This window comes from Sceloporus occidentalis, unplaced genomic scaffold (genome assembly GCF_023333645.1).
Source record: "Sceloporus occidentalis isolate IW3139 unplaced genomic scaffold, rSceOcc1.0.p SCAF_94, whole genome shotgun sequence".
NCBI classification, from domain to species: domain Eukaryota; kingdom Metazoa; phylum Chordata; class Lepidosauria; order Squamata; family Phrynosomatidae; genus Sceloporus; species Sceloporus occidentalis.
The window spans coordinates 1,089,444-1,105,084 of NW_028317074.1; the positions used below are offsets into that span (position 1 = coordinate 1,089,444).

The window sequence follows — 15,641 nt, forward strand, 5'->3', positions numbered from 1 at the left end:
AATAGTTGCCAACATGAGCAGATATCTGTATGTGTATGTACAAAAAGGCATCATACCCCATCTTGCACAATTAATTTGATCACCGCCAACAGAACCCTAGTGTGTTCATATTACTTTAAGTGATCTGCCATCTGTGAAGCTTTTAGTGAAATTTAAAAATGTAATTTAATTTCTTAAAACCACCTATAGTTTGTGCTTTTGTTTTGCATTAAAATGTGATATTTAATGTAGATATTAATATTACTCTCTAGCTTACTAAGCATAAGCAAATAAACTTGTAGCACATCTTATACATTATTCTTTTTTTTGCCACATGAAAATTAAGTGTTACTGGCAACAAATATGTAAGAGATATAATTTCCTATGATTAAAGAAAGGAAAGGTTTTTATTCAAGAGTGCTAGGAGTCGTGTTTCTAATGCTGCATTTAGTTCCAAAAGAGTTAAAATTGGTATAGTAGGTGGCAAAACTCATTTAGACGTACTGAACTGGAAATGTGGGATTTGGGCAAGTTGCAGATCTGCTTTAAAAAATTATAAAGAAATGCAGAAGAAATTAACACCTTAAACTTTTTTTCACAGAATATAATTGATTGTAGAAGATATAACTACATTTTAGTTATTATTGCTGCATGGGATGTATAGCATACAATGGTGTTTTTAACAGTCATGTCATAAATATACCTGCTGTATAATTTGAGATTGTAGAAGCTTTCAAACTGTTCAGATTGTACTTTTCGATATTGACATTGGTACTTAAAGGGTAAACAATGTCTCAGAACAAAAAACCCTAAAATCATTGATGATTCATGCATTTGCTTTATCTCGCAAATTTTACTGTAGTAATAGTAATAATAATAATAATTTGTAGAACAGATATTTAAGATGTCCAAATATGTTTTCTTCACTTATATTACATTACTAATATAATAAATAGTCAATGTTTTTTTTTACATAAGACAATATATTAATATATATAATATATAAATAAGTGGACTTTCATTAGCTTATTCCATACATCCTTAACTGCATCTTTAATATTAAGTATTAACCTGTGATCGCTGGTCATAGGTTGTTCTGCCCAGGGACATCACGCTGCTTTTCCTGCAGTCTACCGCTACAAGGACTTGATCCCTCTGAAGGGAATTTCTTGAGGTGTTCATTACGCCACCGGTAATCTGCTGATTTGTAATTGGTGTGCTTTCCAGGTGTCCATTTGGAGTCATCGGGACTGCAAAACATTGAGGATTGAATAACAGAGGAGGGAGATACAAATAGATTGTAGTAAACAATAGGCTGGCTCAGTGTTAATCACTTAGCTGGACACTCTGACTAATGAAAGTCCAAGGAGGAAAGGATTAAGCAGGACTTCATTAGCATTGCCACATTACTGTATAACTACCGTACAATATTTACTTTTCCATGGGACTTCCCCTTCGAGGCAGAATACATGTCTAGTAGATAATAATGGTTAGATGTGAAACCCACCCAAATTTCTATACGCTCCACTCATCTTGGCACTACCAATCTTTTCTAGCAGTTTTGTTTTTATATACACATGGTTGTCATCAACATCTGTGACCACCTAAAATATATACCAGTCCTTTCTCTACCGATGCAGATAATCAGCCATTTATCATTTTCGATACAGAAACAACCCTCTCATTTTTAACTGTATGATGAATTTCAACATGAAGAAATTCATAATAACTGATCTCATTTGTATCCTTTATACAATGCCTCACCAAAATGTGCAGTTTTCATTTTTTGTGATTTATGGTAAATGAACTGACTTTCCAGTAAATTTAACACAACTTGAAGGAATTGTAATTTATCCTCTGGTTTGTTAGATGCTCTTTAAATAATTGCTTTGAGAAATGTCAAAAAGAAATAACAAAGCCATATATGTATAAGGCATTGAATGCTATGGTCTAGATAAACTCTTTTTTAAGTAGTGTACCCTTTAACATGTGTTTATTGCATCTACCGCTTTTGCCCCAAGTTTAATTTATTCTTGGGTTACCTCCAGAAGCCCATCCTACTTGAGTGTAATTTTAGTAATCATGTAATTAAAATTATTTTAATGACTTTTCCATTATTTGCCAAGGTATGCTAATTTCAGCATTGCTGCTAAAAAAAACAATAAAGGGAAATTCCACTGGGAATTTTTTTTTTCTCCTTAAGCATAAAATACAGTGATGTATACAGTAAGGTAGGTTAGCAATGATATTATCATACTATTTTTCACCTTTTGGTGACTTTCCCTGTTCAACCACCAAACCAATTTGATTTATGGCAATGCTAATGAAGTCCATTCCTCCATAGACTTATTAGCATGTCTGGCTGATAAAGACTTAACAATTCTATTGTTTACCTCAGGAAGTATGACAAAGAGTCAGGCTGTTAAGATAACAGAGATAGAACACCTACAAATTGCTAATATGCTGCTGCCCAGAAATATTTTATAATGCAACAACTATAATTGATTTTTTTTTCAGATTGAAATAGTAAGATGTAGATATTAAAACAAATTTGAAATGTTGAATTGGATTTTGTGGTGATCACTCCAATTTTATTTGTCCATTTTTTCCAGCTTACCTAAATAATGACTTCATTAAACCTGTGTAAACATGTCATCACCATCCTTACATTCCCAAAGTACAATAGACTTTTTTTTCATTATTCTTACCAGATCCCAGCTGAGCCTCATGATATTTCTCGCATTCTTCAATATTTGATGAGCTTCTTTCTTCATCAGAGAAAGACCTGTTGGCATCCCCCTATGAGTAAAGAAGCAACACTAATAATGGCATTTTCTTACACATCACATGAATAATAAAAAAATTATATTGTGGGGAAAATAACTTCAAATTAAGAAATCTGATTTGATTGACAAGATCCAAAAACCACTGGCATAAATTCAATTTGGTCCAAGAATGCACCGAGGTCACGTAACATCATGTTACGTGACCCACAGTAAAAGTGAAACTACTAACATAGTGTGAGCGAGCAGCTAGAAGGAAGGTTAGAAGGTCCAACCCTTCCCTAGGTGCCACCAAAGCCAATGCCGCCAACCCGCCCCCGCTTTGTGTTTCAATCCTGGTGGCTTAGCTCCAGCCAAAGGGATACTTTGCTTTTTTAATCAGTGTTTTAAAGTGCTGCAGGGCCATGAAGCATAACTGGCTATCTGATGTATATGAATGCACCAGAGCATGGGTCATCTGAGGTCGTATGACCACATGCATTAATGTTAGTGCGCAGTGTTCAGCAGAGCCAATATTGGAGCTGACTGGAGTAGAGTACATCATATGCAGGGAGATGCATTCAACTGAGGACGGGGAAAGGATTAATGCATTTGGGATGATTCCCTCCATGCAGCTGCAAAACGGAGCGCATGTAATTTTAAAGGGACCAGCACTTATCAAATGAATTTAAGGGCATTTGATGGCTGGAGTGTTCCTTTAACCTGCACACAACAAAGAACCTGAAAGCCAGAAAATAACACAAGTAATCTTGTCCTTAGTATTTTGGATATAATTTGTCTTTAACATATGAATATTTATACAGATCATTTCTACTTAAGTCCAGATATTTCTGCCTAAGTCCTTTTGGCTGCAATGCAAAATGAAGATCAGAAGTATTCTTGGCTGTTCAAAATCATGGTGTATTAATAATATAATAGATGGTAGAAAATAACCAGAATTAGAAGCTTGCAGTTGTTGAATGTTATAAATCATTATATAGGAAACTCATGCAGATGCACCATTTAATTTATATTCCATTACAGATGCAACATAGAGACCCACGAACAACTGGTCAATAAGTATAGCCTGGCTTCCTTTAAATATTTCACATTTTAGTCTATAAAAATGTGTTAAACTATTTGAAATAATCATTACGAGTTGACAGTTCGCTGCAGTATAAATAAAGGGAATGCTTCTGATTTATTTTTTATTACATACACTTAACAGTTAAGTACGACATAAAAAAACAGATAAAGTCAGGATTATTAAATCGCAATAGGTTATTTGTATTTTTTTCCGTTGAAGAGAAAGTTTTGCATGAAATACAAGTAATTCAAGGAAAATAATATTTCCGTTGTGGGGGGGCTACAAATGGACCATTTAAAACCATGGGCCATTGTCAATAATGTCTCCTGCTGCTAATGAGTTGTGTGATTATATATTACCAGGCATGAGCAAAGTGCTCATTATAATATCACTGGCATATATCTAGAAATCAGTTGCACAAATGCATTTTAGATTTTTTTAGATCAAAACCAGGACATATATACGGAGAGAATATCATGTAAACAAAACTTGCAAGGTGGCCCAAGCAAAACAGATTTTCAATACAGGCAATGATGAAAGACACTTACCTCTGCTTGAAACCCTTCTACTAAGATAGCTACCAGTAGGTTAAAAAGGACATAGTTTCCAAATGTCATCAAGGCCACAAAATAGAGAGCAGCCCAAGGCGATGTGCTGGCCATACCATTGTAAAGCACTACGTTCCAGTCCTCCTGTGTCAGGATCTAGGGAAAAGTACATACTGAGCTGACATTAACAGTCCTTTAACTGCTCCAGTCCGAGCAGACACCAAGTGTAACTAAATGTTTTCAATAAAAACCCATTCTATGTATCAGGTAAGGTTATCTTTTACCTCTCATTACGCTGCAATATATTGTTTGACCATTATATTAATTAACATTGGTTTGAAGCCTGGAAAATGAATTGTATTACACGGAAGTGCTGTTGGTCAGGGGTGTCCATCTTGTCCTGCTAAAATATAGGGTTTCTCTAATATATAATAAGGTCATTTACATCTTAAGAATTATGTTGCCTGCTCAAGGAGCTGAACTGAATTTACAACAGCAGAAAAATGGGATTTAGGAGAGCTCAATATGAGAAACAATGCATAAAGGTATAACTTGGTGGGGTCCTGTGCAGGGGAGTGCTGGGCCGGGGGGCAGGGGGGCACTGAGTGCCGCTCACTGAGGGGTGCCAGCACGCCTCCAAAAACGATGCGCGCGGCAACTGTGGCTGTGTGTCGGAACTTGATGTCAAATCCCGGCACACAACACTAAAGCCATGCCCACCGTCTTCCGCGCTCTCTGCACCAGAAGGACGGGACACAGAAGAGGAAGAATGAAGAGGAGGAGGAAAAGTGACAGTGCCAGAGGAAAGGTAGGAAAATATTAGTAAGTGTGTGAGAGTGATGGGTGTTATGCTATAGTTTATGATGAATGTTTGTGAATGAGGGTTTGAGATTGCATGGAAGTGTGGGGGGATAGCATGGCATAGGGAGGCTGTCTAGGTATGATAGGAGTGTGATTGCTGTTATCAATTTTTTTTTTGTCCAACTGTGCTAACCACACTTTTATTAAAAGTAAATTACATACCAAAATTGGACAGAAAAATTCAATAACAGTATTAATATATATATATGATTGCAAACAGCAATCACACGCTATCATGCTAAGTCAGCCAGTACATGCTAGAACCTGGGCATGATAGGATTGTGATTGCTGTTAATTATATATATATATATATATGTATATATATAGGTATATATATATTAATATTGTTATTGATTTTTTTTTGTCTAATTTTGGTGTGTTACTTTTAATAAAGTATTTTAAAAGTTTTTTTTTTCGTTTTTGGCCAAATGAATGCAGAATTTTCCGTTTCGGTCCAGAATTTTCATTTCGGTGCATCCCTACTATGTACTAAGCCAGTCACTGAAGTGTTAGGCCTACACCACATCAATGTTTGGCTTAGTAAATAGTGATAGGGGTTGTACTTCAGAATTGTCAGTGTCTGGCTCAAAGTATAGGCACACATTGACGGTGGTACAGCGTAATCCCTAAATATATAATGATAACAGTTATGCTGTACCACCGTCAATGTGTGCCTCAGTATATAATGATAAAAATTTGGCTGTACCCCTGTCAATGTTTGCCTAATCATAGAAACTATTCAGTTTGAAAGTGTGTATGTGTGTGTGTGTGTGTGGGTGGGGGTGCCACATACAGGATCTGCCACAGGTGCCAAATACTCTAGGTACGCCCTTGCGTCGTGCGGCAGTCAAGCCCAATGGCCATTCCTCAGCTCTTCGTCCCACGTCTTAAAAGGGGTGGGATAAAGAGCTGAGGCACGGCTATTGGGCGGCGCGGTGCGTGCACGCCGGCCGCTTTAATTTCATTAGGCGCCGGTGGAGTGACTGCCGCACGACGGCCGCTTTCAATGTCGCTCACAGCCGCTTTGGTGGCGCAATGGGCCACTTGACTAGACTTGCCCCCCAGGCCTTAGGCTGCCAGCCCTCCCCTGGTCCTGTGGAAATGGTAGTGCTCAATCAATGAACCAGTTTATCAGCCCTTTCCCAAAGCATCTATATCCTTCTGAAGTCTGAGGTCTCCAGTTCTGTGTACAATATAAGTGAGGTATCACCAGTGCTCTGTTCAACAGCATGAGTACTTCCCTTTTTCTACTGCTAATACCTCTCCCTATACAACCAAGCATTCTGCTAGCATTTCCTGCTGCTCTATTGCATTGTCTACCTACCTTTAAGTCCTCTGACATAATTACCCTAAATGGGGTTAGGACTGTATCAAAGAGTCTATACTTCACCCTTGGGTTTTTATGCCCTAGGTGCAATCTCCACAGCTCAGACCATGTTTCTATTTTTTCTATTAAATAATTGGGTCATTTGGCTTATGCCACCAGGAACACCAACCCGGTGGCAAATCTTTGTATCATCAGCAAAAAGACATACCTTACCATCAAACCTTCTGCAACATCACTAATTAAAATATTAAAGAGAATGGGTCCATGTACAAATCCCAGAGGTACTCCACTAGTAACAAGACCTTCCTCCAAGAATACTCCATTGACTACAACCCTTGGTTGCCTGTCACTCAGCCACTGCCTAATCCATTCAACAATATTGGGATCCAAAGGAGATTTCAGTTTATTCATAAGCGGGTCAGTGTCAAAAGACTTACTGGAATCTAGATACACAATGTATACTGCACTACCTGCATTTATTATTTTTGTCACCCAATATCAATCAATAAGATCAGTCTGGCATGATCTTCCTGAAATAAACCCCTCTTGCTTCTAATCTTCAAAACCATATGATTTTAGATCAACAATCCTGCCCTGCCTGGATTTGTGTGTGTGTCTGGATGGACATGTGTATGTGCGTGTCTGGATTTGTGTGTGTCATTATGTGAGTCTCCCTTTTCTCAGGTTAGGATTGTATCAAACATTCTATACTTCGCTCTTGAGTTTTTATGTCCCAGGTGTGACCATTTTTCTAATTTACCTAAATCATTTGTCATTTGGCTTATCCCTCCAGGAACATCAACCTTAACCAGCCTGGATTTGTATGTGTGTCTGGGTATGTGTGTGTCTGGATTTGTGTGTAATTATGTGTGTGTCTGGAATTATGTGTGTGTGTCTGGAATTGTATGTGTGTCTGGGTATGTTAGCATGTGTCTCTCGATATGTGTTTGAATGTTAGCATGTTGTCTTGGTATGTGTGTGCCTGTCTGAGTATGTGTGCATGTCTGGGTTTGTGTGTGTGTTTCTGGTTATGTGTGTGTCTAGGCTTGTATATGTGTATGTCTGTCTGGGCATATATGTGTTTGTGTATGAGTGTGTGCCTGGGTATGTTAGTGTGCTTGGGTGTGTTAAGTGTGTTAAGATACCGTGTATCTGTGTGTGTGTGTATGTTAGCGTGTGTTAACATTTCTAAATACAGACTGCCTTACAACTCCCCTTATGTTTTCTCTGCAAGCCTTGCTTCTTTCTTCACTGAGATCTACTGGTTTTACTCCTCTGTTACTACCTTTCCTATATTTTTTCCACAGCGGGTCTTAATGTTATTTCTATCTAATACAATAGTCTCTAATGTCCTCTCTCTGTTATTTTCTCTCACTGTGGATCTTGCTCCTTTCTCTAAACTACTATGAAAGCTAACTCAAGAGTTAGATGTGCTATTTCCTATATCACGTTTGCATTATACTTTATGCTTTTATTGGCTTGTGAAGGATAAAAGGCAAACAAAAACCTCCAGCTGCTTGCTCTCTCCTGTTCTAGAATCATAAGAAAGGCAGCAAAAGACAGACCTTTAAAGTCACATCCAGATATTTCCACCACACAAATGTACAAGCAGAGAGCTAAGTATCAGAAGTTCGAGGTTTATGTTTCTCTTACTCTGCTTAATATTACTAGTGTGTAACTGGATACATCCATACTATCTGGAAATGTAAGATCATCTTTGAATTTTGGGTATTTCATTATGGTCTCCCATGTTTCAATGGAACTCTTTTGATTTCAATACTGACCTCAGAATATGTAACTGCATTTCTGTTTTTGTGTATATAATGTTTGTAAATAAGGATTTAATTGTGGGATGTATATTGTTACAGAACACTCACATAATATTTTTGCTGATTTGGACTTTTGGAATAACACCAGGCATTACTAGACACAATAACCCAACAAAGATATGTCTTTGAAACAGGGGAAAGCTAGCACCTTTTAGCCCAGGAGACAGGCAAAGCCGAGCTGCCCAATCAGCCCATTGTGCACCTCCTTTTGGTCATTTAGACACTTATATACACACTCATGCTACAAACATATGTACACTAACACACATATTTACATACTCAGGTTAACACACATACACACATTTAAACACGCATGCTAACACTCACGCTAACACACACTTAACAATAACACTAATACACACATTCACACTCATGCTAACACACACACACACAGTTGTAATAACACACATGCACAGCCATGCTCACAACCCCATTAAAACACACACATACCTAATCCCAGTAACATACATGCGTGCATATATACTCAATCTCTTTCTAACACTCTTATCATCTCTCTCATTTTCTCCCTTTCTCACTGCCTCCCTCACTTACTCAGGCACACCCTTACCCCTTCTCTCACTCCTTCATCCTCTTACTTTCTTCCTCCCTCCCCTTAAACTCCTGGTAATTATGGCCAATAAATGTGGTTGTAGGAACATGTAGGTTGCACACAAAGCCGATGGAGATGACAGTACACAATGTATTGCATGGTAGGCTCACATAAGAATGGGTTACATACTGTAATTGTGCTATAGAAACAAAGTCTAGGTAGAAAACACACATGCCTACACATATGGCAACCTTCTTGGACCTTTGAGGGCTACAACTCAACTTGATCATAATCATGACAGAAGGTGATGGGAATTGTAGTCCACAAACGTGCAATTTTTTACCTTTTAAAAAAATTTCAATAAATTCTTGTATCTTTGGGTTTTTTAATTACATTTTTTATGGGGGTTAAATGGGGAGCACCTGCATCATCACAGGTCCCTGCGTGGTAGCAGGGATTAGGCTTTTTATCAGCATGCCAGCCGTCTGATCTCACAATAGATCAGCTGGTAGCACGCTGTAACTTTTTTTACTTCTTTCAGTGCTTGTTGTCATGGTAGCCAGCAGCCATATTAGGTCACCTGCTCCAAGGACTGATCAAGAGGATTTTAACTTTACTCTTTATAGTTGAAGAAGCCGGTGATTGGTCTGAAAACATTCAGCAGCTTTTTCTTCACATTTGACATTAAAGCTTTCCTCCATGTACAGTTAAACATGCCAGACTACGTCTGGGGAAAAGGTGGCTACCGATCAGCACAAGAGACAGTAGGCAGAAATAGTTTTTTCAGAAGGGCTTTTGGCAGTTGTGGATTAGATATCCTAAAGTGCCAGCACATACACAGTATGTGGTTGGCATCCTAGGACTTTAGTGTTAGCTGCGCTGTTCCACACAAATATATACTGGTTCTGAGTACCTATATACAGGCTACCAGTTTTTGGAACAGCAAGGAAGAACTGAAATCATGTTCTAGGAAATTTTCTGCTTATAACCCTGAATGTGCTGGACTGAATAATGCTAGCCCAAATCACAATGATATTACACAGCAGAGTCCTAGTATACAAATGTGTGCTATAAATTGCATAGCGCGCTAACAGAATGCGCGTGCTGTGCACTAAATAATACAACTTTTTGTGTGAAGTCCTGAGTGCCAGGTAATAAGCCATAACCTCCATCTGCATTTTTGTGCCTATGCCTGAGCATGAGAAAACTGATTGCACATTTAATTCAGGAAAGAATCATTTTTTCCACCCTGCTGTGGTCTAACCAGAAATGGCTTTATAGTTGTTTTTATGACTCTCTCAGAAATCAACAGAAATGTACCCTAGTAAAGGTTAATCTTGATAAGCTTGTTTCCTTCCTCTTTTCTTTTGTAACAGCACAGGTTCTGTAAAATAATCGTTACCGATACGTCAAATACCTAGATTCTACCAGATGCAAATCTAAGATTTGATTTATACAACATATGTATAAGCAACCACAGACAGTTATAGAGACCTTGCTGTGAAATATCATAAGATAATCAAAGATCAAGAAATTCATAAAAATGGAGCAATATTAATGTTAAAAAAATAGAAATTAAAAGATGGTTTATATTAAACCATAAACTATTTCATGTGCCCATATCAGGGTACCGTTGTTGGGGGTGGGGATAGAGGTGGGGCCGGACCACCCATCTATCCTACCAAACTGGCCCTCAGTTTCAATGCATCACAATGTGGCCACCAGCTGCCCTAGATATCTGTATTTTACAGCTCGTTGACCTGGTCAGGAGGATCAGATCTCCCTAACCAGCTCATGATTCCCACTTCCCAAAATAGAGGGACATAAATCAACAAGGGCACAGATCTATAAACTTTCCCTTTAGAAAAGATCCTGCCACCACAGTAAACCCAACCGATGTAGATGGAGGTATGTGTCACGCACAGCGAAAGGTAGAACCTGTAATCAGGTAGAACAGTGTGCGCAAGTCCAATAGACAGATCACCAGAGTCCAGTACAGAATAGCCGATGAGCAAGCCAAGGTCAGGAATCCAGAAGTCAGGATCGTTGCAGGGTAAGCCGAGGTCAGGGAGCCAGAAGTCAGAATCGTCGTGAGGAAAGCCAGAGTCAAACGCCAAGAAATCGGTTACAGGAACAAGCCGAGTCGGTAACGGTAAATCAAACAGGAACGCGTACTGAGTAGACACTATGCAAGATAGGTACAACCATCAGAAGGCAAAGCTGGAAGGTTTCTGAGGCTCTTAAATAGGAAGATGAAGTGCAGACATCAATTAGCGTTTTCACGCCAAAATTTCTAAATGCCGTCACGTCACTTCCGGTCCGCGGCCATTTTGGGATTGGCGAGATGTGGCGCGCAGAAGAACGTGTACAAGCGGCAGGTCCGGACCAGGTTCCAGTAGGCGACGGCTGCCGTGTGGAGTTGCGGGGTCTTCCCCGTCCTCGCGGCGGCAGAAGCTGTCTCACGGAGGAGGGGGGTCTTCCTCGCCTCCGCGGCGGTTGAAGCTGCTGTGGCAGGGCGGGGGGTCTCCCCCTTCTCCGCGGCGGTAGAGGCTGCTGCGGTAAGGCAGGGGGTCTCCCCCTTCTCCGTGCCGGCTGAAGATCCGCGGACCCGGAGGAACCGGCAGCCAGGTACGTTACAGTATGGGAGCAATTTCCAGGAAAGGGGGAGGGACATAATAACTTTTAGTTCATGTGGCTGCCTGCTTGCTAGTTACACCACAGCAGGTTGGCCCAACAAAACTTGTTTTTACTACCTATTCAGTGATTAGTTTTTTTTAAATGCAATTATGATAAAAAAGTATTTTAAGTAAAGTAAAGTATTCTAACGAAAAAAAATATTACATAGAAAATGGAATAATAACAAACCTGGAAGACAGTTACAATGGCCCACAACAGTGAGTCAAAGTTCTTGCGGTCAGGAACGGTGTCTCCGGAATCAGTTCTTAAGCTGAATTTACATCCAAAGATATGCATTCCTAGGATACTGCACAGTGTTAAAGAGAATATTAGCCATTATACATCTTATAATGTGAATTTCACAAAGACAGCAACATACAAGTTACAAGATTATTTTTGGTGGCTAAGTAAACTAAGTTTATGCAGTTTTTACAAAGTATGTAACAAATGTGAGCTGGGATCATGTAACCACACAGTCTTAAGGTTTGAAATACCACATAAGGCTGAATTATTTTTAGAATTGTAGTCCTTTTTATTAAAAGGTCTGTAAACAAACATAAATAAAACAAACAAAAAGAAAAGCCTTGCTCTCTGAGCACTTACTGACAAACAAAAAAACTAACTATCGTTGGACGGCTTACCCGCTACCAACAAAAAACATTTAGCACAGACCTTTTTCGTTTAGGAACCGTTCAGCAGATTTGTTTAGGAGAAAATGCAGTCTCACTCACTGCTTGTATGTTTCTCACCTGACTAACTTACAGGGCTCCTTTTTGTAGCAGCCCCCTGCTGCTCATTGGTAACAGGTGAGTAAATCTCTGAACCAGAACTCCTGGACTGGCTGCATCACCTGCTGCAAGTAAACTGTGGAGTGGAGCACTGGCCCTCCCTTCTCTCCAAATGCTCCACCCCAGGGACCCAAACATAACTACAACATTACCATTACTTTGCTGGTAACAAAACATTCTCCCTGGGGTTATCGAATACATTGCACTGCAGTATTTTGTGGGAAATGTACATGTTATCCACCACAATGCCCTGTTCCCTGTCACACAAAATAGTGTCTGAATGTGTTAAGGGGACCTTCTTCATCTTTGAGAATTATAGAAACCCCAAAATAAGTGAAAAAAGGCAGTTTTCTTAATAGTGACATTCTTGGCCATTTGTAAGAAGTGTTAATAACACTTGTGAATATGTCAGAAGAACATCATAACTTTAGTCCTTGCTTTACAAAATATTGCAAATTACATAATTCTATACCCACTGTACATTGTTCCAATGCACTTGCACAAGCTGAAACGTTAAGTATGTTTTTCAATCAAATTAAATTGAGCATAAAAAGAAATAAAAATGAGAATAGCCTATTAATTTGTGATATGGAGATCAAAAGAAAAAAACCAAAACATATTTTCTCACCTGAAGATAAAAATGAAAAGCATAAGGAGCATACAGAAGGTGGCCACATTGTCCATGGTCTTCATTAGGACGACTAACTGGCGCCTCAAAGCAGGCATAAATCTCACCAGCTTCAGCACCCTCAGAAGGCGGAACGTTCTCAGCACAGATAGTCCTCCATCATTCTGCCCAATGATTTCCCAGACACTGAGGAAAATAGGAATAACAATATTAGTTCTTTATAGCAGAATATTATAACACATTGATTAGTTAATGAATATTTGAAGAAATGCTAATAATATATTTTCAGCAATGGCCTGTTGAACAACTACATACAGATGAGTTTAGGAAATATAAATCTTAAATGATTATTATGGAGAAGAAGGATCTGAAGCTTTCACATGTATACATATTTCATAGCTGAAGCACTTTTGTACATACTTAATGATTTGAATGATCCGGTTCTGAAAAAATATGACATCTAATTACATAGACTTTATCAATGAAGAGGATGAGAGAAAGAATGGCAAAATAATGGTAACAAGAAAGATAACACAAGGCACACAATAACTTAAAAGGTGCTAACACAGCAAGTGAAAGGCAAGAAAGATAAAAATGTGTAAAAATGAAATGTGAAGCATGATATGATCACAGAAATACAAAGAACCAATGAAACAAATGTCAAGTCATCGTACAACAGTTATTGCTTGCAATAAAAAAATCTTATCAGTGAAATAACAAAGAAATTCTGCGCCCATGGAAATGTTTCTGACCAGACTTCTCTACACCGGGCTGTGTTATGCTGCACCATGGTTTTATGTGATGACCTTGGCAGTTGCCTCTCTTGTCTACCCCTAGATACTCCTCTGGTTATTGGCTGAAACAAAATAACTAAAAGGCAGTGGCAGAAACCTTTGAATTATGTCAGGTGCATAGATGTTGCCTTTATACAACCCTAAGGGCAGGCGACAGAACATTACAAAATCATACAAGTCATTCAAATTGTGAAATGAAACATAAATCTCTGCTGCATTTTCTTCTTTCATGTTGATGCAAGTCATGCAATTGGCCAAATGCTTGTATTTGAGTTATAATTAAGTTGGTGTAATTCAGAGACCTAAATAAACCAATGTCTTACTATATTAATCTGACAGGGAAAAACAGCATTTGCAAACCTGGCTAGGCCATATACACGCTTCATCAGGGCTGGGGATTCATATCTGCACTTTAAGGACAGCAGCTGATGAAATGGCTTATATGTGACTGCCTGCTGGATACCCTATGTCACACGCTAAGCACTTACACTTTTGTAAATACACTAATAGATGATAGCAGCAATAAACATTGGACACTTCATATGGCATGGCCCACTAAGTGTTTGACTTCTTTGGCCAATGTCCAGCCCAGGCCAGGTCAGGGGGGACCATACCTGATGATGACGATAATGCCATCAAAGATGTTATATGGGTTTCTGAGATAGTCAAACAGGCCAAAGGCTGAAAGTTTCAGCATCATTTCCAGGGCAAACATGCTGGTGAAAACAATGTTGCTGATCTCCAGAATATTGGTGAGCTCCTCAGGCTGTTGAAAGAACAAAGTTAAATGTTACAATCATGGAAGAAGCACACATGAGGTTCCGTGGAGGCTCCCTCTGTATTAACATATTCGTGCATATTAAAGTTATTGGTAAAAGTACAAAGTCAGCAAGATGATTATAAAAAGGAACTGTCACATTGAACCAGATTTATTTAGTTTTTTCCATTCACTGGAGGATGCCCAGATTATCTTTTCTTATGTTACTAATTTTTCTTTCTTTCAAACCTTTACTTGCACAGGAGGAAGGCAAAGTTGAAAAGTTTTTTATTCCACCTGAAGAAGCCACATTACTGGTGAAACACGTTGAGGACATTAAGTAAAGATTTGATTGAATTCACGAGAAGAACCAGATTTTATTTATCCTCTTGTGAGTCCTTATATTACACTGATTTATATTTTGCGTTGTATGTTCAGTCTACAATATTGTATTTTCTTCTTTTTTTCCAACTGTGCAAGCGCCCCTTAGTGGATCTATTAACAGCCAGAGACAAAAAAAGGTCAACAGATATGGCAAGGTCAAAACCGGGAAGACAAGAATAATAAGCAATAATTACCAAACTGGTTCAGTACATGTGTGAGAAAGAGGGGGACATTTTAATAATCATAATAATATAAAAAAAACTTTCTATTTCATATATGCAGATAATCAAAATGTTTAAAATTTGTCTTGTAGCATTTACATATCCAAGATATAATAAGATAAAAATGTGCAACATATAACACTTCCTGGCACATTAGCAAGTGACAGGTGAGCATCTCTGCATAATTATTAGCAGATATGACTAACCCCTTAAAGAGTAACTATGCCCCTTTGTACTCATTACATTACTGTATGGTATTATACAGAATATTAATGTTTACTATTATCATTGTTTTTCTCAAGTGAATGTGTTTTATGCAAATATTAATACTGCAAAAAAAAATCCATGCAGCACAAACACACAGAAAAACCAAAAGCCAGTGTTCATTAGACAGAGCTCTGTTTTTTATTAACTCTAATTATTTAATGTGTTTTGTGCAGTGTACCTCCA

At 38.5% G+C, this 15,641-nt stretch overlaps 1 protein-coding gene across 1 annotated transcript in view; it reads right to left on the bottom strand.

The window, feature by feature from the left end:
- The window catches only part of LOC149284365 (voltage-dependent T-type calcium channel subunit alpha-1I-like), a 222,516-nt gene that overhangs the window by 40,208 nt on the left and 166,667 nt on the right, over window positions 1–15,641 (bottom strand). The window contains exons 10-15 of the mRNA XM_089496792.1: window positions 14,444–14,595; window positions 13,036–13,221; window positions 11,809–11,926; window positions 4,377–4,532; window positions 2,694–2,778; window positions 1,082–1,247 (exon numbers count right to left, since the gene is read on the bottom strand). Of these exons, the coding sequence (XP_089352918.1) occupies window positions 1,082–1,247; window positions 2,694–2,778; window positions 4,377–4,532; window positions 11,809–11,926; window positions 13,036–13,221; window positions 14,444–14,595 (863 nt within the window). The remainder of the gene's footprint in view (window positions 1–1,081; window positions 1,248–2,693; window positions 2,779–4,376; window positions 4,533–11,808; window positions 11,927–13,035; window positions 13,222–14,443; window positions 14,596–15,641) is intronic.